The following is a 26,181-nucleotide window of genomic DNA, read 5'->3' on the forward strand; positions in this document are numbered from 1 at the left end:
TTTTGTTTCAGTGATATTGCGGACAACAATCTACTGGACATTCACAGTGGCCTTTTTGATCCTTTCACTAATCTACTGATGTTGTAAGTGTTCCCTCGGATTGCATGTGCTCTCAGTTTGTGACTACCTAGGTCAAAGCCAAATGAATATGTGAAGAGTTTGTTTGCAAAAACCGATAAGTCCATATATGCCAAATGGAAATATTTGCGATTAAAGGTCAAGAAAAATAAAGAGAATAATACTTTTTTCTTTGCTTCTTTTGACCATAACTTCAAAAATATACCTTTGTAGTGACCAATATATCATTTAAAAGGTATTATTTTGTACTTTAAGGCAGAGATCGTACTTCAAAAACTTGAAAAACGGACTTATCGGTTTTTGCAAACAAACCCTTCATGTATATAATGTATGTATCTGTATGTATATATATATATATATATATATATATATATATATATATATATATGGGCTTTCATTATATGTTCAAATTATATTACAAAAGCTGCATCGCTTCGGCGATCCCTCGCATTTATTCCAAAGTTGATTTACATCCTTTGGGTTTATGTCAGGTTAATTTGTGTGTGTGTGGCACACATACACACACTATAGCTACTGACCACACGAGCAAAGAGAGTTAAGGGTTTGAGACGAACACCGATCTAGGACTTTCAATAGCTCAGTCGGTAGAGCACCGGTCTAGTAATCCGAAGGTCTCGGGTTCGAATCCCGATGAAAACCCATTTTCTTTGCTTAAAGATCTCACTATTTATTATTATTTGTTTCTGGTCAGTTTTCCCTCACATGTTTCAAATCATATATATGTATATGTATATATATATATATATATATATATATATATATATATATATTTGTAGAAAACTGTTAACTTTAAAGAAATGTATAACACTTTCTTTTCAACCATTCTAAACCATTTAAAAGTGTTTGAAATGAGCATTTAAGGATGTGTAGTTCATAAAAAAAATGAGTAGTTAAAACAGCTGTCTCCTAGGCGTGCTGTACATGAAGATAAATAGAATATGTGCTACTTCCTTGTATACAAGAAACAACTGTACAACCCTGGACCACACTGTTATCATCATATATTTTATTTTGAGCTAAGCAATCAAACTTTGACTGTTCGTAGAAACAAGGATGCTCTGCAAGAATGTAATAATTTGAGCAAATTGAGCTACTGAGCTGATTATAATATTATGTTGGTCCATTACAGGTAATCTTTATCCGTTATTTTTGTGGGATTTCAGCTGTTTCAGAGTAGTGGAATGCATGTAGTTATCTTATTTTGCAGGCAATTAATTTATCTTTTGTTGAAAGACCCCCAAAATATGGCTTCCTTGGAACATTACTTGAAGACAAGCAGTGATCCTTTAAAGCATGGTTGTTCTACTTTGTAAGCTGACATTTGTCATTAATACAAATACATCAATTGAACAATTTTATCTCTATAATATCAATAATAATACCTTCATTTTCGTTGCTATGGAATGTTACTCTCTCAGTACACATTTTACCAAAGTTTGTGTTTTCTTAAAAATACTTACATAGTTTTAGAAACTACATTTGAGTCGAGTAATACATCGTTCTAAACTTAAAGTCTCCTCTTTCACTCTGCTAGAAATATATTTCTTGCGACTTATTGTTGGTTTTATGGTGCAGGGTAAAAAAAAATATCGTTGTATTAAAGAAATTTCATGAAAAGGGAATTGTTGTTTCTTTTATCCTATCACGTGATAATTCCTCACGTTAATACTACAACAACAAGCATAACTCCTATATCTGGTTGTTTCACACTCGCCTAACTATGTGCATAAAAATATAATAGGAACATGCATTTTTCCCCTTTTTTGAAGGCATACATACCTCATTCCCATCCCCCCCCCCAAAAAAAAAAAAAAAAAACCAAAACGCGTAGTTAATGAATTGTAGGGGTATTAAAGGCTTATATTTGATCTACCGTGGGTTCTATGTCAAGTATGAGGGTTTTTTTTGTTCATATTTTCTGAGGGAGCAAGACTTCTTTTCTTTAATGTTAAAGGTTGGAATAATGAAATGAAACCTTTTTTACTCTTCTTTTTTCTCGCACACTATTTCGGAGAATAGTGTGATTATGAGTGTCGTATAGAGTACCATTTTTGTTTTTAAAAAAAAGCCTGTACACACTTTTCACTTTCTACTCTGATAACTGTAGAAAGGATACTGCTACTCTCCAAATATTGACACTTTTCATGAATGAAATATGTATTGATATAGCATGCTCTATTTCAGTTTAATTTGACAACCCCTTCGTTGTTGTTGCTCCATTCATAACACATCTTACTTACATGTATATATATATATATGTATATATATATGTATATATATATATATATATATATATACATACATACATATTGTTTGATGCAAGGCCACATAATATGAATGAATAATTAAGAGAGAGAGAGGAAAAACAAAGTGAAACAACAAATGTTTGCGTAATTATTTTCACTGTCTGATGTCGATTGGTACTTAATACATCTGGATATGAACTGACTTTATTTGTAACAGAAAACGAAATGCTGTATAATTTTATGTTTCACAATCTGTTCTCAATTGAAAAATTGCTGTCTTGAGACATTTCGCTTTTTGTGTTACGCAGTCTGATGTTTGAGCTTTTTTCGATATCATCAAAATGTATAGCGAAAAAGGAAATACACTCTGACAGGGTGCAGTTTAGCTTTGAATAGAAAATCGCGCTAAAAGTCATTCGAAAAGTCAAATCCCTTTGCAGATTGGATTTAGTACAGTACATGGAATTGCTTTGCATTTTTTTTTTCATTTGCATACTACAGAAATATCTCGAACAACAACAATGCAGTGATAAAAGGAAACTCATTCGACAACGTGGCAAGTCTACTGCTTTTGTAAGTATAACTGAGTCCATGCCCATCAATATCAAGTTCGTGACAAAAACTTTACAAAATGTTCGGTAAACAGAGGCAAAAGATTTTACAATAGGACATTATCATAAATAGAACACTGTCAGCGACTGGATTAAGCTCTTGGTTAACCTGATATAGTACACATCTTTCTATGTGATTACCATTTTCTTTTCTTTGAAATTCCAGAGGGTGATTACCACGAGTTCGCTTTTTCGAATATGCTACAGAAATATAGGGTATTTATTACATTACAATCTCTCCCTTGAGATGCAGTGTGATTCTTAAGTGTGTGTGAATGTTTATGAGTGTGAATGTATAGGAATTTCAACGTCTACAATATCCATACTGCATGATGTTTATAACTCGACAAAATGAAAGAAGCAAAAATTGATCTGCTGTTGATTCGAACTGCTGCATCATTTGCAAATTATGTATAAACATGAAAGTCATGTGGCAAACACAATTTTGGTATTGAACATGCGCATTTTAATATTGCTTTTGTTATTTTTGCCATGTTTCCTCATCCTAAATTCCCTTTTGCAGAGATATTTGGAATATCGACCTTAAGGAAGTAGAGAGAGGAGCATTTGAGAGTCTCACGAGTCTGTTTTATCTGTAAGTGTATTTTCCTTTTGTTTAACTCACTATTAAAATCTTATCATTGACATGACCTTTACCTGTCCCACCCCCCCCCAAAAAAAAAGAAGGTGATTGACTAAAAATTGTCCAATATTTTACATTCAGGCTACATTTTCATGAGGACAAACAAATTAATATTCTTTTTCGTTTACATCAAAAAGTGATAATCTAAAAAAAAAAGACCTCCGTACAATTCACTACGGGTTGTCCCTATGATTGAAATAATCATTTAAATATGCAATTAAAAGCAATATTTCTTCAAAGACTATGTATGCTCACATCTAAAACATGTAGTGAAGCAGGATTCCTCACATAACGACTTATTTGAAATACAGTCATATTTGTAATGACACTTAGGAGGTACTTCAAAAAGTCACAGTCAATCCATTGATAAAAGGATTAGAGCATATCTTATACTAACTTGTTTCATCACTTGACTTTAACATCGACAGGTACCATGAGGAAAACGCAGGAAACTTGGAAGAGGAACGTGAATTCGTGAGCTTCACTGTCAATGCCAGGCTGTAAGTGAAGGAGCTAATAACCCATTGTTTTTTCTGTGTTCAGTAATTAACACAATTGGTACGTCATGGAGAAATTGAAATAAACGAATTTACTTAAAATGAGCAGAGGAAATAATAGAGAAAGAATCGATGGAAACTAGACGCATCCTGATATCATTTAACCTGAGGGGAATGTGATTTCGTAGGGCATGTTTCGTTGGATACACAATGATATTACAACTATACAAATATAAACCAAAACGTAACTCATATTCACTGTTCACTTTTATCCTCTTTATTTCAATTGGATTGAATAAACTCATTGTGCATTGTTTTCGTTTAATCTATTCATTTGTTTACCTTATTTATTTCACATTGTCTAGAGGAACAACAAAAACAAAATGTACACATTTTTGCGAAGATTTTCAAGAAAGATTTGTGACACGTTTGTATTTTGTTCTTATTTTGTTCATCACATTGACAATTTCATAGAGACTTATGGAGAGGTGATCTTCCTGACATAAACAGAGATGCCGTTGATAGTCAGAACAGCTTGCTTCAGTGGTGAGCATCATTTAAGTAGATGCACTGGTTTCTGTATCATCGATTTAAATCTACTAACTTTCTTAATGACATACATACATTTTATTCATTCCATTCCATTAGATTTCATTTCTTTTTTCATTTCCATTCTATTAACTACCCCCAAAAATGTTTATATAGCGTAATACTTCTTTGTATACAAAATCAAAGAGGCTAAACAGTAAAAAAAAAAACCAGTAATGAAATGAAATAACATAATTATGAACTGTGAAATGTGCGCTATGAAAGAAAATTATGGGGAAATAGAGGGGAGAGGACAGGTAAAAACTAGGCTTGTAATTCATAGTTCTTTCTAGAACAGTATGTAATGACAATTTATGTACTGCACTATTAGACTGAAGCAGTTTACCTAATTTTATCATAATAATGTATGTATATTTGTATATATATATATATATATATATACATATATGTCCTTTCTGGCATGGACAACATTTTCAATGCGTATAAAAATAGTAATCACACTTTCAAGAGCTACAACGATATCATTATTGTCACTATGGAGAGGACACAACGTTAGCTGCGAGGAAATTATACCTCTCCTTTTTTTTTTTCTATTGGTACCCTCTTCTCTTGACAAGGTCATTCTTGACTGAGCACATTAACTAAGAAAACAACGACAAGTTGTATTTTTTCCCCCAAGTTTGAGTGGTATCGTGAAGGAACATTCCATGTCTCACTGAAATAGATGAGATCTGTCAATGAAAGTGGTCAAATCAAAAGGCCAGCCTGCAAGGACTGCAATTTTATGTTTAGGATTTCCTCTGTTTTTTTGTTAATGGTGCATAACATGACCAACAACGTGTTCATTCCTACTCGGGCCAACCCACACTGTCTATTCTCTCTCTTTTCACATTCAATACAATCATGGTCTGCGAGCTATGTGTGTGATGAAATGCTGGGTACTCCTGTGGCGGGTATTTATAATATTGGTGTTTCTATTAACGCTGAAAGGGTTCATATCAACATTATTTTTTAATCCCCAATCACAGGTTTCTCTTGACCGCTGCAAGCCAGAATTATGATTTTGAATTACACACACTTATACGACTGATCTCCGTTTCTTTATTGTAAGTATATTACCACAGAAGAATGTGTTATATTGTAGTTTTAAACAAATACTCTTTGGCTTTCAAGATACATGTGTATATATATATGTGTGTGTGTGTGTGTGTGTGTGTGTATGTGTATGTGTGTCTGTGTGTGCCTGTGTGTGTTTGTGTGCAATCACAAAACCAACAAAACGTCGACACACATGGATTTTTAGTTAAGGACATATAATCATTCTGAAAGAACAAACTTAAAGCTTTTATAATTACATAGTCTATTTGAGTGCTTTATCTTACCAAGCCGTGTTAGCTGTGCAATGAATGTGAAGAAAAACAAGATGTAAAACACCATAGCAACAACAATCACACCTGACAATATTCACACTTAAACAATATGCGATATCAAATTAACCCGAAACTGAGCATACTGAAACAAAACGTTCTATCCATAACCAATACCAACTTTTGAATCAGTAGTGTCATCCTTTCATAAGTAATTAGAGATGAAAGTGAAGACTATGTAAAACTTATTTTTTAAAGAATGAACAGGGTCTTCACGATATACTAACATATTCTCTTCTACAAAAATAGTATTGTACAAAAACTCCTAAAGACATGATTTCCGATTCTTACTATGATCACAAACTTCAGAATAATGTACCAAAGAAACTGCGTTTGCTTTTACATAAAGTCAGGACATGCGACTTTTTGTTTGTCGCTTTTTGTGATACACGGTCACATGATAAAATCATACATTGTATTTTAGTGTTCACCAGCTGTATTCATAGGCACCTGATATAAACGTGGTTACTGCTTGGGGTCAATCAGTCACGGCTTTTCAGTGCATAAGACGTAAATTAAATTAGTTTCCGAAAAATACAATGAATGCTAAAAAAAAGTCAGTATTAATTTTTATGATGGAGCTAGCTGAATATACTACAAGTATAAGTCTACAATAAACGTGCATGTCATTTTTTTTTCTGTCTCTTTTTCGCCTTTGTCGTGTGACAGAAGTCAATCTTATGGTAACAACTGGACCAGTGAAACCGACGTCAATAGTCTCAACAAGATTGTTCGATCGTACGTACCCTTCAACTACTTTAGCTTCATATTGATAACCCCCGTACTTACAGCATTACCCTCAAGTGAAACCACAACAAATGTATTTAATACTACGATAAGATTAAGTAGACACGTTGAGAGATCTCGAAGAAATGTAGATAATATGTGGGATTTATAATATAAGACTTACGAGGGCAATTTAGTATGATTGCTAAACTTAACTCAGGCTTCATACAATTTCACTCTACCCAGGTACAATATCTATGATTGCACACTCTTAAAACATCTGAATCACAACTGATCTGGAACTGGGTCCGTTGGGGTCACACACCGTTCCGGGTCAGAGATTACAAGGAATGGGGTCAGATATGACTCATTTAGAGTCATGAATTGGGTCAGGGTGACACCATTCGGGGTCTTCATGACCAAATTTCAAGTCATTTTTTTTTTTTTTTTTTTACCCGGAACCATGTGTGACCCCAGTTCCAGGTCAGTTCTGACTCGGATGTTTTAATAGTGTGGCGTTTTTTCATGTCTTAGTCCTTATGGCACTGTTGTTGTTGTTGTTGTTTTTAGATATTCTAATGAAACAATATCAGTGATATCGCTGACACCTTTATTTTTTCCCCTATTTGAAATAATCTATCCGTTATATTGAAACTCATATGAAGTGCCCGTAATGATCACACACGAATAGATATCGCATTACCGGCGATCTAGAAACGAGCGGTCAGTAAGAGCACATAGTGTACATATAAATTATATATATATATATATTTAATAAACAATAAAGAAAGCAATCTCATTAACTGCAATTGACTATATATCATTCTATTGCCCTAAATGTTCATTCTAATGGCTATCTCTTTTTTTTCTTTGATCAGGACCATTACAAGGAATGGCATATCTGAAATTACGCGAGACGGACGTATTAACTTACTTCGCGTTATCCCGGTGATACCCTTCTTGTAAGTAGGTTCTGTGTTTGAATGACTACTAGTAGTTAAGGCTTCCTATTTGTCAATACCTTGGAATTGGGAACAAATAGGTGTACATCTTATACCTGCGTGTGTGTGTTTGTGTGTGTGTGTGTGTGTGTGTGTGTGCGTGTGTGTGTGTGTTCCGCTCATTTTTAAATGTATTTATGCGTAATAATTTATGTTACTGAACCAGTAAACAATGTATGAATAAGATGTGACCCTTCATCACAAAGCCAAAAACGAGCACATTTTGAAAGACCGGAATATGTTAATGCAATTCAAATGGATCATCCTAACCTTTCCTAATATTAGAAAGAAAGCCCACACTCTGGACAGTGTGAACTCAGAAAAGAGGCTCTGAAGTACTGGGTCTATTCAAGCGCTTAATCTTAACCGAGCAGTTTAGCTAATCAAATTAATTAATCATGATGTGTGATTAATGGAACAATATACAGGATGTAAACAACCAGGGCAACAACAATAAAAAGTTTATTAGATGAAGGTGAATTGCGCGTGCTTTATAAACACATTGTGTAGGTTGTTAATGCCAACTTGTAAACCAGTAGCGTTATCTTTTCCAAGTTTTTATAGTTGAAAGTGAAGAGTATGGACAGGGTTTATAGGGAAATAGGAAGAAAAGTTAAGAGACATCACACTATGACTACCAAAAAGTGTTGAATAAAAAACTGCTTAGAACACAATTTCATGTTCGTTTTCTTTTATCCCGAATGTCAGCATGATGTAGAAGAAGACTGGCTTGCTCTTTCAGGAGAAGAAGAAAAAAAAAATTAAAAAACCTCAAGATTGGAAGGGTCGAACAGTTTCACGTAATAACAATGTTCAATGCCTTCACAAATTCAGTGCATTCGATTTTATGTTGGTTATGTGATCCATGGCCATAACTGTGAAGTGTAAAATATGTGACCCTGCACCACAAACACACACACACACACACACAACACACACACACACACACACACACACACACAACACACACACACACACACACACACACACACAACAAACAAACGCCGGATATAGATTTTTAGTTAAGGGCAGATTCTGAAAGAGCAGACTCTAAGCTTTTATGTATTACTCAATTCAAATGGGTTCTTCTAACCTTTATAAATACTGGAAAGAGATGACACACACTGGAAAGTGTGAACTAAGAAAAGAGGCTCTGAAATACAGGGTCTATCCAAGTGCTTAATCTTTGCTAAGCCGTCTTTACTAAACCGTGCTACCTGCGATTTGATTGGGAAAAATCATGATGTTACAACTGTACTACCAACACTGAAAGAACATTGAAAAGATATGCCTAATAAGTGAAGGTATATTGCAGCTTAATGTAAAAGCAAGATATAATTAAGGCCCATTTTGAAAAAAAAAAAAATCCGTCTTAGATTTGGGTGCATGTTATTACTATCATAGTTTTTTTTTTCTTTTTCTTTAAAAACCCAGGGACCTTTCGGGTCTGAATATAACAGCAATCGAACCGCAAGTATTTGAAGACTTTCCCACTGTTCTCTTCATGTAAGCATCGCAGAAAACGAATATTTCTTTATTGATGTATGCATGGTATGATTGAAAGACATACAAATTCAATTGAGTATATGAATATAAGAACGACCCAAGTCCATGGAAGACCATTTCGAGTAAACTAAAAAAAACTTCATATCTTTTTTGTTTGTCCAATAATATTCTATTTAACTGTGATGGGAAGGCAACATTGTATATACAAATTAGAACATATACCATCATGACAATTAACATTAACATTAATTGTGGAGACGCCATTTTGTGTGATGGACTTGGGTCGTTCTTTGATTCATATGGACTTGGGTCGTTCTTTGATTCATATACATGAAATTCTGCTGTAGAGATGAGAGAAGGACGAGAGAGGGCGCTATAATATGAATGTAAGAATGACCCAAGTCCTGCATTCTTACATTCATATAAGATTTAACTCATTTATTTCAGGCACTTCCGGGGGTAATTAGGATTTATCATTTATACACAAGATGAGTCCATGCATAAGCTACAATTTCCCATGTCAAACTGAATTTGGCCAAAAATTGGACTTGGGTCGTTCTTATATTCATATACTCAATTAATATCAGTATTTTTTAGCTTCAGATGGTGTAAAAAAAAATTAAGAATATTTCCCTTCGTCAGAATAAGACTGGGGATTGATCACTGTATGAGTACAAAGAGTTAAACGCTTGTAATGTATGTTGTTGATGTCGATTTCTTTACAAGAAGAATGCTATAAAACGTTTTTTTTTTATTCATTTCATCTGATCTCCTTTTTGCTTCACAACGTTGCCATTATCTTGTGGTTGTTATGTGCCTAACCCACTGGGAACACAAACGTAATCCAGTATTTTCTTTGTTGCAAAATTGCAACGGTATAAACAAACAGAGGTATGTGTTACCACTATCTGGTAAATGGAAAGTACTTGTTCTTTTTCTTCTATTCAGTTTCCCTGTCTTTGCTTTTATTATTGTATCTTTCCCATACAGGGATGCGTCTGGAAACGATATGAGGGTGATTGAGACAGATACATTCTTTGGACTGGGTAAATTGTCAATCTTGTAAGTCTATGACATTTCCTTATTCTTTCCGAAATGTTCCAAAGTTTTTGAACAAAAAGTAGAGTTAACATAATTATATGCGGCATAGTGCGTTAGAGAGAGTGAGAGAGTGAAAGGGAGAGAGGAACATTGATAGCTATCAATGCATCCAATGATGTCCAACCCATAACGCCAGAATATCGTGTCTATGCGAAATACTGGAAACGATATATTTATATGCATAATATTAATTGAAGCTTGGAGACGTTTGTGGAAAAAAAAAAACATATTTGCACACTTCAATATACAATTCAGAATACTTCTTAACATGTGTATAATATAATTTTGCATTAATATGTCGCAATTTGCATTAATTTTCACGTGTCTTACGTTGTCGTTTAGATGTATTTTAGCGCCTCGTCAGATACACTTTGCATTATTTTGACATATTTGATGCAAGGATTTGTTTTGATAACTCTATCTTATCTAAATTATTTTGTCTGGTGATCGAATCAGAAATCTTTCCAATAGCAACATTAAGGTTCTTGAAGTGAACGCGTTCAATGGTCTGGACAGCCTAACCAACTTGTAAGTATATTTATGTTTGTGTATGAGTGTGTGTGTGTGTGTGTGTGTGTCTGTCTGTCTGTATGTCTGTTTGTTTGTCTTTGAGCCCACAGCATGATGTAGGACTATCACGTCTTGTGTACCAATTGTATATTCCACAACGTCACACAGTTTTGATGAAGCACAGAACAAAATCATTAAAAATGTTTGTTATTATTTCTAATTGCAAATTCGCTGGAGGGTTTGTCTCCGATGTGAGTGTGTTATGAACGCGCAACGATGTTCCTACATATCTCTAAATCTCCAGGAAGCTTTTGTCTTTAATAAATGTTCGATATACATCTTTGCAACCTTTCTCCCGAAATGGCAGAGACCTTTCAAACAACGGCATACGACACATCGAAAGATACGTCTTTGCTGATCCCATCGCGCTGTTGGAATTGTGAGTACACAAAGGCGAAAATGGCGATTACAGATCTATATGGCTTTATTTTTAGTATTTTTTTCTCCATTTTGTTATATTTGTGTGACACTCGTTATTAATGATACAAATTATGTAGTCCAGTGATATTTTTACCTATTAGTAATTACATTAAAGGTGTCATAAATCAAAGGATGTACCTGGAGTTGAGTGCCATGGTTGCTAATATTGAAATAAACCAGCTACATGACGAGGGTTACATTTACTTACCAATTGAAACAAGTGACGCAATATAACTAAAGACAATTTTTGTAAAAGAGAAAAACAAAACAAAACTACAAGCAAGACATGCAGAAAAATAAAGAGTAATAAAAACAAATCAAGTGTGTTCAAATAAAATTGCATGCACAATATACGATGATTGTCAAGAAATTTGTATTTACTGCATATGTGAATTATAATCGCATGCTAAATGATTCTATTGAAAAATTTTCTTGCTTTTCTAATTCCTGTTCTTCGAAAATGATCTTCCGCACATGCATTAAAGGGATTTATCAGGAAATGACATCACAAGGATCGACGGACCAGCTTTTGAAAGGCTCCAAAGTCTTGTAAGATTGTAAGTGCATAAAATTTTTTCTCCGTACTTGACACGAAAACTTCTCCCTTTTATATCTATATTTTTTCCTACATGTTGACATGTAAGTATAATGGTGTTGTTGCTACGTGGCCCTGCACCACCACTCTCTGCCCTCCCCCTTAAAAAAAAAGACAAAATGAATAAATAATCAAAAGTCGCACGCAACAATTTTATTTACGTGGGGACCAGAAAATAGGTAAATTAATGATTCAAGTGCTTTAAGTCTTTAGTTTTTCATACTTTTTGAAAGAGCAATGTAATCTTTTTTTTTCTACACAATTCGAAAGTTTAGAATCATAAAACAAATGGGAAAGTGTGTTTTAACTGTTTTTCCTTGATCAATATTCCTTGTCAGAATAAGTGTGATGACGTGTATCCTTTCGGTTCATAAGAAACAACACTTTTAACTACAATAACGGTTAAAACGGTTGAAATGATAACGGCGTTGAAAGTGTGTTATTCATGGATAGAATTTGTTTCCAAGGCAACAGCTTAAGATGACTTTATCTTCAGTTGTGTTGCTGGGGAGTGCTATATATATATATATATATATATATATATATATATATATATTATTTTTGGTCTCATTTGTTGGATAAAGGTTAGTCAAGATTAGGCATATGAACCCCCTCCTACTTTTTTTTTCTTATATGTATATATATATATATATATATATATATATATATATTATTCTCAGTGCACACTTTTCCATGCAGGATGGGTGTGTACTCTTTGTATCCATTCAACATCATAAAAATTAGAGTCTGCTCTTTCAGAATCTGCCCTTGTAAACTAAAAAAAAAAATGATATGTGGCGATTATTTTATTGGGGTGTTATGATGCAGGATCATATCCATATTTGTATCGTAAATAGCCTAAGTTTGTGCCTGTACATTATATAATTATGCAGCATAATAAACGAAGTGTGTGAGTTGTTGACCTTATTGAATATAAGTCTGTATACGTCTATCCAGGGACGAATTGCCAAATAAAAGCTACAGACAAAAAAGGACGACAAATGGCGTATTTAGGGCAGAGACTCAGTCCAGTAAAAGGATATTTGTAATTAGTGTGCGTTGATGAATTTCGAAATGGTACTGTCTGGTTGTATCAATAGAGTACCCACGTTATTACTTCATTATCTTTGTGTACTTATGTTTTAATAAATATAAATGTCTCGTTTACACCTGGAACTGTAAATGAATATGTACTTTTTGCATGCTCACAAACACACACTGATACACACGCACAAACCCTCATATATACATTATACAAATAATGACTGCTATGAGGGGCACAGTTAAAATTATGGGCCCGAGGTGATGTGAAAACCGTACCATGCCCGAAGCGAAGCTGAGGGCATGGTTAAGGTTTTCACATCACCGAGGGCCTACATAATTTTAACTGTACCCCGAATATCAAGCAGTCATTATTTGTTTTATATACCGAAAATATAGATTCTAGTCTCTTTTACAGCACTTGTAAGTTGTAATCAATGCTGATCGACAGCGCGGCGGTCGTTCGTATCACTGGTGCGTACATGAGTGATCATCTATGTGTACACAGTGTATGTACGTACGGGGTTGCGAGTTCCGACTGTCTCCAAACCAGTCTCCGCTAGTCTCTTTTACAGCACGCTGATCGAATGCGCGGCGGTCGTATCATTGGTGCGTACATATGAGCGATCTATGTGTACGGGGTCGCGACTGTTTTTAAAACCTATTTACTAACTGTGCCCGGGCCCCGGTCACAGTAACTAAAAAATAGGGCACAGCTATTTTAATGACTCCCCTTTTAACCAATCAGATGAGAGGATTCTAGAAATGAGGTATATATATATATATATATATATATATATGGGTATACTTCTTATCAAAGTATATTAATATCGTAAATGAACATTCACTGAATGGTAAATGGTCTTTAAATTGCTTTGCATGCTATGAACGATGCGTTCTTCATAATTGAATTACACAAGGTTCCTCGACATTACTGCAACTTTACTACAACTACCATATTGTCATGTTTTCATTGTATTAACATTATTGTGTATACAATTATTTATTGTTATTGTCATTATTCTTATAAACCTTTTTACAGAGATCTTTCAAGCAATCACATTACCGAAATAAATGGAGAACTATTAGTTGGTCTACAAAGCCTAGCTTTCTTGTAAGTGTACTTGAACCTTGAACACGTCTCAAATATTATCGTTTTTGTTTTCTTTGCCTTTCTTTTTTTTCGCACAAGTAGCCTATATATTAGGCCTATGTACAATTTATCCCTCAGATTTCTTTTTTTATTGCGGCGTGCTGCCGATTGTCTATGTTTAGTATATCTGTCTTTTTGTATGGTGTACGAATACTTAAATTTACACATTACTCTTTTCAACTGCTGCTTCTGTCTCATTCATTTAACATGGATTGAACTCCTTCAGAATTTTCGAATGTCCTTTTTTGATGGTTCACAGACTGCTTTGCTCTATGTTCTATTGCTCCCTTTGTTAATATCGTACTGTCATTTTAGTAAAGAAGAATTAATTACTATATGCTACTCACACTTTACTACTATTTTTTTTCACTATTTCACGGAGGAAAAGTGGTTTTAACGAAGATAATGCCTTGGACCAATCTTTTAAGTGCGAGATACATGTCATGTATAAAGAACACTTTGATGCTCTTGCAGTTTTCTGTTCTACAAATCACATTTTGATCTCAATTTGAATTAATTAACGAATTCTTTCGCAGAGTTATATGTATTGCTAGTGATTGACAAATTCGATTTCAGTAGCAGCAATTATAGAAATCATTTTCAAAATTTTAATAACAACTACTATTGAACTAACCATGACATATTCATTTCTTTGTGTCGAGGAAATAGTGATTTGACTGAAAACGCTGTTGCGAAAATCGATGGCAGAGCTTTCAACGGTCAAGACAGCATTATACGATTGTAAGTACGTGGTCTACAGGATGAAGAAGTAGAAAGACAAAAATGGCACTCTGGCAACAACAGGTCCAAAATAAATCTTTCAATGTGTATAATATATGTGTCTGTGTGTTTGTGTGTGCATATTACATAAATATACATAAACATAATAATCTTGTTTGCACAATATAGTCGTGTTTAATTTTCATTCTGCCTGTTTCTTCTTTCTTGCATGTTTTAGAAATTATATCATGTGATTGTAAAAGCCATTCCATTTCAATGAAATGCTTTCAGGTATGTTTTATCATTTATCCACAATGCGTAACGGTTATTTTCTCATCATTCACTTTATTCTGTTTCTAATCTAGAATGAAAATAAGCCCAACTATTCCCATTGATATCAACTGTTACAAGACCACATTTTCAGAAATCAATATCTAATCTAGAAACTACTGTTCTTAATATCAAATTTGGAAATATTACCTTCATCGTTTTATCGTTGTTGATGTTGTTGTTGTTGTTTAATTTACCGCAGGTACCTTTGGAACAATGGCATTTCTAGGCTTGAAAATGACACTTTTAGGGACCTTGAGAGAGTATGGTGGATGTAAGTATATATATCTGTATGACTTGCTTTCCTTAAAAAAGAATACTCTACTAAATCCGGTCGTACATTTTTAATTATTTAATAATTCATATTTATTTACAATTAATATTGTTGACATTATTACTATCGTTAATGATTATTGTTATTGGACAACTGCATTCAACGGTACACATGTACGATCCCATTTTCTATGTTTCAAATCATTTGCTGATCATTACAATCTGTCTCTTTTTCCACACTTTTAGTCTGTCTTTCTTTTTGTATGCATTGACTTAAATGAATACACGCATACATTGTTGTACCTGGACAGGTATCTTTCAAACAACAACATATCGTTCATCGAAGCTGGGGCTTTTAATGGTTTAATCAACGTTTGGTGGTTGTAAGTATTCTACCTCCAAGTCTCATTGTTAACACGTGACCAGACAGATATTCAAACTGTTGCTATGATTCCCTTTAAGCTCACTCTTTTTTTGACACCATCACTTGTATTATCGGTACCTGTAAAAACCATGAGATGCATTAGGCAACCTTAACGTGACATCGATGGTATGATGATCCTCAATTTCCACAATATGTGACCTCGTTGTATAATGTAATGTTTTCACGGCCTATAAAATATTTCGCACTTTTGTCAGTCCATTTGATAAAAAGGTTCATTCAATTTAGCGAAAATCCTCGTCACTGCACATTCTGCCATTCAGAATTCCAACTTGTTCGTTCAATTTAACATTTCGGTCAATGGAATTTGCACATGTGCCTTTCGAATTCGTAAAACGGGCATTCATATTGGCACGTGTTCTTCAGTCATTCAGCTTCGTTCAACACTGGCGGCAGATGGTTTTTCAGTCATTCAATATCGCGTATAGGCAGTCAAATTCCAAGCATGTTCATTCAAATTGGCGTTATGTTATTTCTATTTTGAAAAGATGAGAACCGTGATTTATACGTATTTAAATGTGAATTTTTGTTCTCAATATCCACACACTTAAGTATAATAGTAAAGATGTATCTTTAACTCAAGTTTTTTGTTAATGATAATGATAACGAATAACATTTATATAGCGCTCGATACTGATGTTTCTAAGCGTATGTTGTTCTGTAACGACCCTCTTCTTTCATACATGTTATCAGAACTATACATGCACCCGTACCATAGATTCACTTCTCTTTCTTAGTCCAGTAATGGCAGCACAAGTTAGATACAGGCGTATCTCTCAAGAAGATAGGGAAAGAATCATAGAAGCATTTGAAAGTAATAACCTTGAGAAATTAATGGCTAGAGCCGATCCAAGAACCTTATTCCTAATGATGATTAACGCAATATAGCACCCACCAAATGAAAATAATGAAACTCGCGGATGAAAGAAATAATCACAATGTAAACTGAAGTCTCTTTCTCCTAATCAATGTCAAAACAAACTTAAGATTAATGTATTTGTGAATGTAATAATGCTATCGAACATTATAAACACATACACATATTTTGAAAGTACTATTGCAAAGATGATATCAGAATAAAGAATGAATACGAACATGTGAAATGTCTTGATGCTTGCAAGCAATGCGACATGATGAATGAAAATGAAGAAGGAATAAAAGCATAAACGTGTCTGCTAAATTGACTACAGTAAATGCAAAATTGGATGACCAAGAGTGAATTCGAATGAACGAGCTCAGCGTATATGTGATCACGTGACTATATCATGCTAAACTGAACGAACGATTTCCGAAATGGTGCTTGCCTTACGAATTTGAACTGAAAAATGTGCTGATTCGAATGATGTTAAAGGTAATTTAAATGCTCGAAAATGAATTTGAATGGAAAGATTATAAAATTGAAATACCGAACGTGATATCTAAGCTAAATTGTGCTAAATTGAATGCAACAATTAGGAATTGGACTGACAAAAGTGCGAAATTGGCCGGGAAAACTTATACTAAAAACGTGAAAAGATCACCAACATATGAACATCCACCAACACCAAACATTGCTAGATATCTTTAAGGAGATAATGTTCCATCTCAACTGAAAGTTTCAGTAAGGCGGCATGTTGATTTTGAAGAATTACCGTTCAAATCGATCGCGGTGTGATGACGATTCTTGATAAGTTGAGGTATGTGCGATTAAAACAGGAAATAAAAAAGATGATAACAAGAATACAATCAGTGTACGTCATTCATGATAGCCTCAAGATTATCCCTTGTTATGATTCAAGTGGTGTATGAATTAACAAGTTTTGTTTTCTTCTATATATTATGTTGATTGACGTACTTTATAGCTGTTTAAAGGTGACGGTAAGCCCATTGTACGATCGCCCTATGTCTCTGATTGTCTCTCTGTCTGTCTGTCTCGCTCTTACACCCTCTCTATGATTATGTTATATATCATAATTATATCATAATTCAAACCGTGCACCACAAAACGAACTAAACGTTGCACCCCTTGATTTTAAGTGAGGACTCAAAAAAGGTGAAACGGGTCAACCAATTCATTATTGGGTTTTTCATATTTTCTGAAAGAGCTGCCCTTCTTCTACTTTATTCGTAAGTCTGGTATCATAAATTAATGTGAAAATACATTTTCAGCAGTTTTTCTACAACTCTTTTTTCGTGCAGTAGTGAGATCAGGTATGTCTGAGAGGCCCCTTTTCCTTTCTTGATAACCCTTTGCACCTTATTCACTTTTAAGTCTAATAACTTTTGAAGGGATAATCCTACTGCTTTGAAAGTTGGCATTGGTCATGGACAGAATGTGCTTATAGACCTGCTTAATATCAATTTAATCTAGTAATCCCTTAACTGTTGTTGCTCCAGCGGTATACATCCTGTTTTTGTCCCATTCACTCCACTGCTAGCCCGGCTTGGTAAAGATTAAGCGCTTGAATACACAGACCCTGTACTTCTTGGGTCACACTTTTCCAGAGTGTGCTTTCTTCTAGTTGTAAGGTAGGTTAGGAGAGTCCATTTCAATTGAGCTATACATCATTTTTAAAGCTTAGGGTTTGCTTTTTCAGAATCTGCCCTTAACTAAAAATCCATGTCTGGCTATTTTTTGTTGGTTTTGTGATGCAGGGTCACTAAACATATCATACATATTTAAGATATTTGTCATATAATAAATCACATCATAATGTAAATGTAAAATTAGTGCAACTTTTGCAGTGTGATGATATAAATAACAGATAACTATTTGTTTGTATTGGTTACGTCAACAGGTTACTTTCAAACAATAGCATAAACGCCATCGACGGAAGTGAATTTCAAGGTTTAGACAACTTATTCTATTTGTAAGTGTGAAAAACCACTTATGTTGTTCATTTCTTTTTTTTATGGTTAGCCCTACAGCATTTTTAAAACAACAACATGAAAACATTCAAGGTAAAGCAAACCCTCGCTTAAGTGCTGAACATGAAATAAAGCATTTCATGGGTGGGCAAAAGTGGAGACAGGAAAATGCAAATGATATGTAATACACTGTGCATACAAGAAAATTGGAATGATTAATTACCTCAAAACTTGAAATTATTTAAACTCTATTTATGTTTACTTTTTGGATACTAAGAATTATTCTACATAACATTATTTCACTATAATTATGCTGCCGCTTATTGAGTCATGCTAGTTTATTTGTACACGCCATTTTTGTACACCAAGGGAAAGGGCAGCTGCATGTTATGCAAACTAAACAGTCAATCCTACTACTAAGTCACTTCAATCTCCATTGTGTGAACTAGGAGGTTTCTTGCTTTTCTCATTTAAATTTGTACTCTCTCATCGAATGGTATTATATAGATGATGACTGGCGAGGAAGGGAACATACCGAATGTTCCATCCGAAGAGTTTGAAATGCTATTGAGGGAGGTTATAAGATGATTTATCCTATCGATTGCGTGAAAAGTATGACTGTTCAATCGTTTGTTATTGTTTGTCATTGTTAACATGAAATTATTTCCCCATGGGAGAACATTACAAAAATGGGCGAACACAACTAATGATTGTGTTTAGCCAATCACTAACCGATATTTAACTAACCCATATAATGTAATTCTCTGCGAACCAGGTCTTCTACCGGACGGTTTCTTTTTCTTTCAAGTAATTACAGCATCAGAACGAAACCTGCACCTCTTTATGTGCAATATATAAGCTTAGCAAATATGAAAACAACTTAAAACTCTGTATATTCATGATTAAAACGTAAGTTTCTGACTTCTTCACATTATTTGTCGAAAAAAGAGAAAGATATCAAGTTATTAGTGCTTAACTGTTATATTCTCAGCAGTTTATTGTGGCTAATTACAACTCTGTATGATAATAATTATTCTTAACCCATTCCGTACTGAATTCCAAAATTCCCATACCCTTAATTACACATAACAACATGTTCCTGTATTGAATGGGTTAAGATACAACAACAAAGAAACGTGTTGTGGAAAAATGAAATGCTATAAAATAAATGAACATATTGGTTATAATTAACATGAAAGGGTTTGTACATATGTTTACTTCTCTTCTCTCTCTCTTCCACTGACAATATATCAGAGATCTCTCATATAACAAGCTGCGAAGTATTGACAGTCACTCCTTTGAGGCCGTTAGCACTCTAACAGAACTGTAAGTGCATCTGGGAGGGGATCACTATAATTCTCTCTTTTGCATGAAACAGGAATATACCTTTACAATATCCGTGTGTATAAATGTATAAGCCCATACATTAAAGATTAAACACATTACCAAACGAGACCTGAAACCTATACGTTCTTCAGCTATATAATAATTTATAATATATAATATATATATATATATATATATATATATATATATATATATATATATACATGTATATATTATGTTATTCATGTTACATGTTAAACATTTCATACTCAAGTTTCATGTTTCACTTGATTTCAAAATAAGATATGTTTAACACAACAGTCAATTTGAGATAGAATTGCAGAAATCGTATGAGAATTTAATCATAATGTGTAATATGAGGAACCTACTAAAAAGCAAAGCTTGTACGATGTAGGTTTCAAATATGTACTTATATCTCATAAACGATAACCCAGACACTCTTAGGGCTGTCGAAAATTGTTTAGTATAAATCTAAAACTCTCCAAGACACTTCAATTGATTCCGCATCTTAGGAATTGAATCGTTTATCGGTTCTAATACAGTTTATTATTTCCATTATATCGGAATAAACATCGGAAGTCTAATCTGTACGTTATGCAAGTGGGCACCATTGTTAACATCATTATCATAATAAAAAAAAATATATACTTTTTAAACTTAATTTTTGAAGTACTGTATTATATAGCACTGGATTATTTTGGGTTTTTCATATTTGCCAAGATAACTTTACCTTTTAACTGACACCTACTAAGATGTAAACATTTTTACTTTTCATTTAAAGTATTGATACAGAAGGAGTAAGTAAAACACATTTGTTTTTCTGTTCTTTGTTTTAATCTTCAACAGTGATCTAAGTCACAATGACATTAGTGAAATTAAGTCAGACGCATTTGCAGGTTTGGATCATTTGGTGACATTGTAAGTATGTGCGAACAAAATACTTTTGTCTAGTAATATTCGATGCGTCTTTTGTTTTATAATATTAAATAACTTTTGGGAGAGGCGAGGGCTTATGTTTTATAGTTTTGGTAGCAAGTATGTTAAAACGGAAATGAATGTTAGTGAGTTAATTACACATTCACTGGTATGTGCTATATAAATGCCATGCTGACTGGAGTGCTAATGCTGGGATTTGCTCTCGTTTTATCAGTGCTATATCTTTCTATTTGATAGTGCTCAGGACATCCTTCGCGTTTTTACAGAACAGTCACAGCTTAATAATCGTTTTATTTCAGGAATTCCGAGGAAAAAACACCGAAGGACAACACACACACAAAAAAAAACTACCATAGTTGAAAAAAAAATGAACAACATTATTGTTCTGCAGCTGCATATTTAGGGTTGACTTTGTAAAGAAAGCTCCCAAACCGATTTTTTTTTTTCTCTCTCTCTCTCTCTCTCTCTCTCTCTCTCTCTCCCTCTTTCTCTATAGAGGCTGTAGGACCTAAGTACTTTGCTTGTTACTTAGAGAATCTGTAGATATAATGATTGTCTTATTCATAATCACGCATATCATTTCTATTTTTCTTTTTTTAAAAGGTCATATTCGTTTTTGTATCTTTGTGTTCTTGTATTTTGTGATTGCAATAGAGATCTTTCGCACAACAGGATCAAAAGTGTGAGCGGTGGGATTTTCTACGAATTAATCAGCCTTTATGCCTTGTAAGTGTTTGAGTGATTTCGGTACCTTAAATTGTATCTTAAATTCTTATGCTAAGTACACTTCGTACTGTTATGCCTGCGAGATATAATATGGAATTGACATGCAAAGTACTGACATATCTTTTTCTTTTTGTATTTTGTGATTGCAATAGAGACACGCTCTGCTAACACCTCATGTCTTAATTTCTGTCATCAAACAATCGACTGCGGTCTTAAAAAACACCAAACAAACAAACAAAAACAAACATTCCAAAAATGTTCACACCATATCATCACAACTGAACAATGTGAACCAGTAATCGTTTGTCCGTTATCTGTCATAGTTCGCGCGATCTTATTCAGCAAATGTTCTTGCTTTCATTTACTGTAGGAAGTAATCTTTAAGAACACACTTTGTTTCCATATTTTTCTAGTTGTGTTTTACGTATTGAATGTTGTGTGTTCCAACCGGCAATCACTTTTTCTTTTTCTGCAATTTATATTACGATCAAAGTTGTCAGGGTACCTTTTCTTACTACATGAATTTATCTATCGTTCTTATCAATTTATATCGTGTTCTTGTGTGCGTGTGTGTGTGTGTGTGTGTGTGTGTGTGTGTGTTTTACATGGACATTATGCTGAATACACATCCCTGCTTTAATTTCGTGTCTATACCATGTTATTTGCTTTCATGCTTTTGTGCATTAGATCAATTTCCCCTCCTCTTGCTTTTTTACTGCCATGAGCCATTTTTTTTTTTTGGTCCACATTACCTAAATCTCATGTCCTGCTTTAAAGTATTTACCTTTTCCAATTTTGAAGCTAAGGTTTGATGGATATTTGTGACCATTTGTAATAGATGTTGTAAAACAGCCTTTATAGCCTTCGCACGGCTGGATTGCTATTAAAATGTTAACAGGAAACAATTCATTACTGTTATTCTTATCATTAGTTTCATTGTTATTGTTATTATGATTGTTTTCGTAATTCACATGTCATACCAATTTTGTATTTTGCTAATTGTTTGTTTGTATATTTGTTTCTCTTTGTTTATGTACATGTACAGATGTGACGTGAAATAAAAAAAAAAAATAAACAACTTCAACTGTGTCTTAAGAGTATTAAAGACCAGTGCAGTTTCAGTCATTCAATTCAATTATCACAAGTACTGGGCGGTGTTTTGTTTACCTTTAAGGTTTAGATGTGATTTATGCAAACCATTTTAATTTATATTACTTTTCTTTCACTTTTAACTGATTTTTATTTTCCTCTGGAAGGAACCTGTCAACGAACGCGGTCCCTCTTCTTCAGTCCCACACGTTTTCGAACCAGGCAATGCTGACATACTTGTAAGGAACGATACAGTGTACTTTCATTATCACGTGTGTATGCACATCGTCGATATCACTGCTTCTGTTATCACATTGTGTATGCAGTTTTGTACATGTTGGAATGGATACATATATGCTATTAAGAAATATAACACGACTACGCTAAAGACAAATGAAGAAACATGTAGTTCTTTGATCTAATATCCCAGAGTTGTTGAAGAATACATGGGGCTCAACGCAAAATACGTCAATATCAATGATTTCTTTAAACAAATACAGCGAAATGAATATATCAGCTACTTTATGCATACGAATAGTCTAAATATAACTTCTTGAATGTCAAACAGATCTAGACGAAATGGATGCCGACCTTTCTTTTTTTTCTCACTTTTTTCATTTGACCTTGGAATATTCCTTTGTACATATTTACTTAAAAGCCAGTCTTTGTCCTCTCTCAATATCATGAATACATGACAGAAAAAAATATATATCATCAGACTCTGCAATGGCTTAATGAGTACAGTTCATGTTGCGATCTTGATATATATTTGTCTGTTAAACGCGGTATGATTTCGCTTGTTTTCTTTACAGAGCACTGGACAATAATCCTATAACTTACATTGAAGCAGAAGCTTTCGTCAACCTTTCCAAAGTAGAATATTTGTAAGTGTGCAAAAAACTGATGAAACATTATTTTGTTTTCCTTTGTTTGATATCGACCCTGTCTGGCCCTTTCTGGGCCTGATACTTAAGACATTGTGAACAAATTATGTTTTGTTTCTGTACACCAATCGGCACTTAAGGTACCCAAACGGTTGATTATACACTGAAGAAAAAATATAGGAAAACAGAACCAAACAAGAGTTAACTGGAGGTGAATTTATCTTAGTTTGAACTTGTAATTTGGATTATACAGCACTTTGTAATGACATAATACATTCATATCACATACATGCATACTAAGCTTTCATTAACCCAGTAAAATCATGACTAGTCAAAATATCCCCTCCCCTCTCTTTGTTTCTCTCTTCGTTCACATTTTTAAAGGTTCCTAACAGAAGTGGATCTGCGTGTTGTAGACGAAAACACGGTAGAACCACTTACGTCGCTTGTAGCTATGTAAGTATATCATTCATTACTTTTGTTTATGAAATCGTGCACTATTTTCTTTTGTCAACGCTTATCAGCGTGTAACCAAACACACAAACACTCACACATCAACATTCTCACACACACATACTCGTGTCTGACTAATCATAATTGACTCTTATATCGTGATGAACAGAGAGGCATCAAAACGCCAAGACTGGCAAGTTAAGTGGTTATGAAATACAGACACAAACTGAACTTTGCATGAAATTTAAATTCTACGAACATTAATAGATTTGTACAAGTGAAAAAAAAGCAAATGAGCAAAGAAAATGAGAATCCATCCAGACCAAATCCCATTTTCTTTGTTCGTTTTGCAACTAATAAACGGTATCTGTTTACGTTTGTTGGATTTGTAACAGCATACACTTGTATTTTTTTCTTATCTTTCACGTAAAGGGTATTTAAGGCAGATACGGCCATAACAATCAAAATACTAATACCTATAGTAGCGCGTATAATCTAGTACAGTACAAATCCCCTGCTATTAAATTGTGAAGGTGGTAGCTCTTTTCTGTTGTAGGGTATAGCACATAAGGTCATGCAGAGTTGGAATTTCAATAATTTAACCGGCCAATATCTGTGCATGATCGTGTTTCTGTGTAGGGCTTCGTGTATCTGATATATTTTACTAGTTGATACGGTCCTTTTCTTTTTATGCTGTGACCTTTCTTCGTGTTTAGTATTATCGGCAATCATTACCTTCCATTTTTTTTCCGTTTCTCATATATTTACTCTATGTATTTTTTCTTTATCTTATTATGTAGATCGACTTCTGATACGCGGCTCTGTTGTCTTGTGGAAAATCGAGCGAATACCACCTGTACGTCGACCGTTCCGACGAACCCCCTTGACACCTGCGGCAGTCTTTACCCGAGTGACGTATTACGAGTGTTTGGATGGTTAATGGGCATGACTGCCCTCATCGGCAACTGCGCAGTATTGTACCTACGTCTCTATCATGAACAGGAAAGCAAGGTCCAGAATCGACTGATCGCAAGTCTTGCCTTAGCTGATTGTATCATGGCTGTGTACATGTTGATCATAACTTCAGCAGATTTGCATTTTGGATCGGATTATTTCCTGAGGGCGCCGTTGTGGCGAAATTCAGGTCTCTGCCGGTTTGCAGGGTTTCTGGCATTTTTCTCGAGTGAAGCATCTGTGATAAGTTTGACGTTGATCACTCTAGATAGGTTCATATGTATCACGTTTCCATTAAAGGGCTGGAGAATAAGTAACCGAGCGTGTAAAATCCTGCTCTGTACTACCTGGCTCTCTGTCTTTGTAATTTCTGTTCCCACATTTATTGATAACTCGAAGATACCGGATTTGTATGGACAATCAGACGTGTGCATAGGCCTTCCCCTGCACTTGAGGTCTGGTGGTACGGGTGTCTTAGTTACAACCAAAGAAACTGAATGGAGTAGGGATTTTACAGTCACTTTCGTGCCACTAGACGACACCAAACGTCCCCCGTGGCTTTACTCAATTGTTGTATTTATTGGCGTCAACTTATTATCGTTCATCTTCATGGTAGTTTGTTATGTCGTCATGTTCGTCAAAGTGAGTCGGTCAAGCAAAGCGACCACGAACACGGCCTCACGGTCACGTGAGATCAAAGTGGCTCGCAGAATGGCGATTCTGATCGGAACTGATTTCGCCTGCTGGATGCCTATCATTATAATGGGTATCTTGACTCAGACAAACTCACTCGACATACCGACGTCTCTTTATGCCTGGAGTGTCATCTTCATTCTTCCTATCAACTCTTCTCTGAATCCGATGCTATACACGTTTATGTACTACTTTGATAAAGCCAAGAAATCTTCCAGAAGTAGTAGTTCCTGAAAGTATTTTTGTTTAAAGGACGGTATAAAAGTATCAATATTATATTATTTTCATATATCCATTCATGC

The 26,181-nt window shown here is 34.3% G+C and overlaps 1 protein-coding gene across 1 annotated transcript; it reads left to right on the top strand.

The window, feature by feature from the left end:
* On the top strand, positions 1-26,181 carry LOC139739686 (uncharacterized). The gene is made up of 25 exons (XM_071650296.1): positions 1-83; positions 2,847-2,918; positions 3,480-3,551; positions 4,028-4,099; positions 4,571-4,642; positions 5,674-5,751; positions 6,742-6,810; positions 7,677-7,760; positions 9,234-9,305; positions 10,296-10,367; positions 10,863-10,934; positions 11,284-11,355; positions 11,882-11,953; positions 14,075-14,146; positions 14,855-14,926; positions 15,438-15,509; positions 15,820-15,891; positions 18,728-18,799; positions 20,052-20,123; positions 20,991-21,062; positions 21,735-21,806; positions 23,063-23,134; positions 23,708-23,779; positions 24,164-24,235; positions 25,033-26,181. The coding sequence occupies exons 1-25, from the start codon at positions 79-81 to the stop codon at positions 26,111-26,113; spliced, it is 2,757 nt and encodes a 918-aa protein (XP_071506397.1). The 5' UTR covers positions 1-78; the 3' UTR covers positions 26,114-26,181.

Source organism: Diadema antillarum, unplaced genomic scaffold (assembly GCF_040938485.1).
Source record: "Diadema antillarum isolate AM-2024a unplaced genomic scaffold, OU_Dant_1.0 seq00000810_RagTag, whole genome shotgun sequence".
In the NCBI taxonomy this organism is placed as follows: Eukaryota; Metazoa; Echinodermata; class Echinoidea; order Diadematoida; family Diadematidae; genus Diadema; species Diadema antillarum.

Bases quoted from the DNA above. Each gene is read 5' to 3' on its own strand.
- LOC139739686 (XM_071650296.1), top strand. The intron at 11,356-11,881 runs GTGAGTACACAA...CATGCATTAAAG, and splicing joins CCCATCGCGCTGTTGGAATT to GGATTTATCAGGAAATGACA. The intron at 14,927-15,437 runs GTAAGTACGTGG...AATTTACCGCAG, and splicing joins CAAGACAGCATTATACGATT to GTACCTTTGGAACAATGGCA.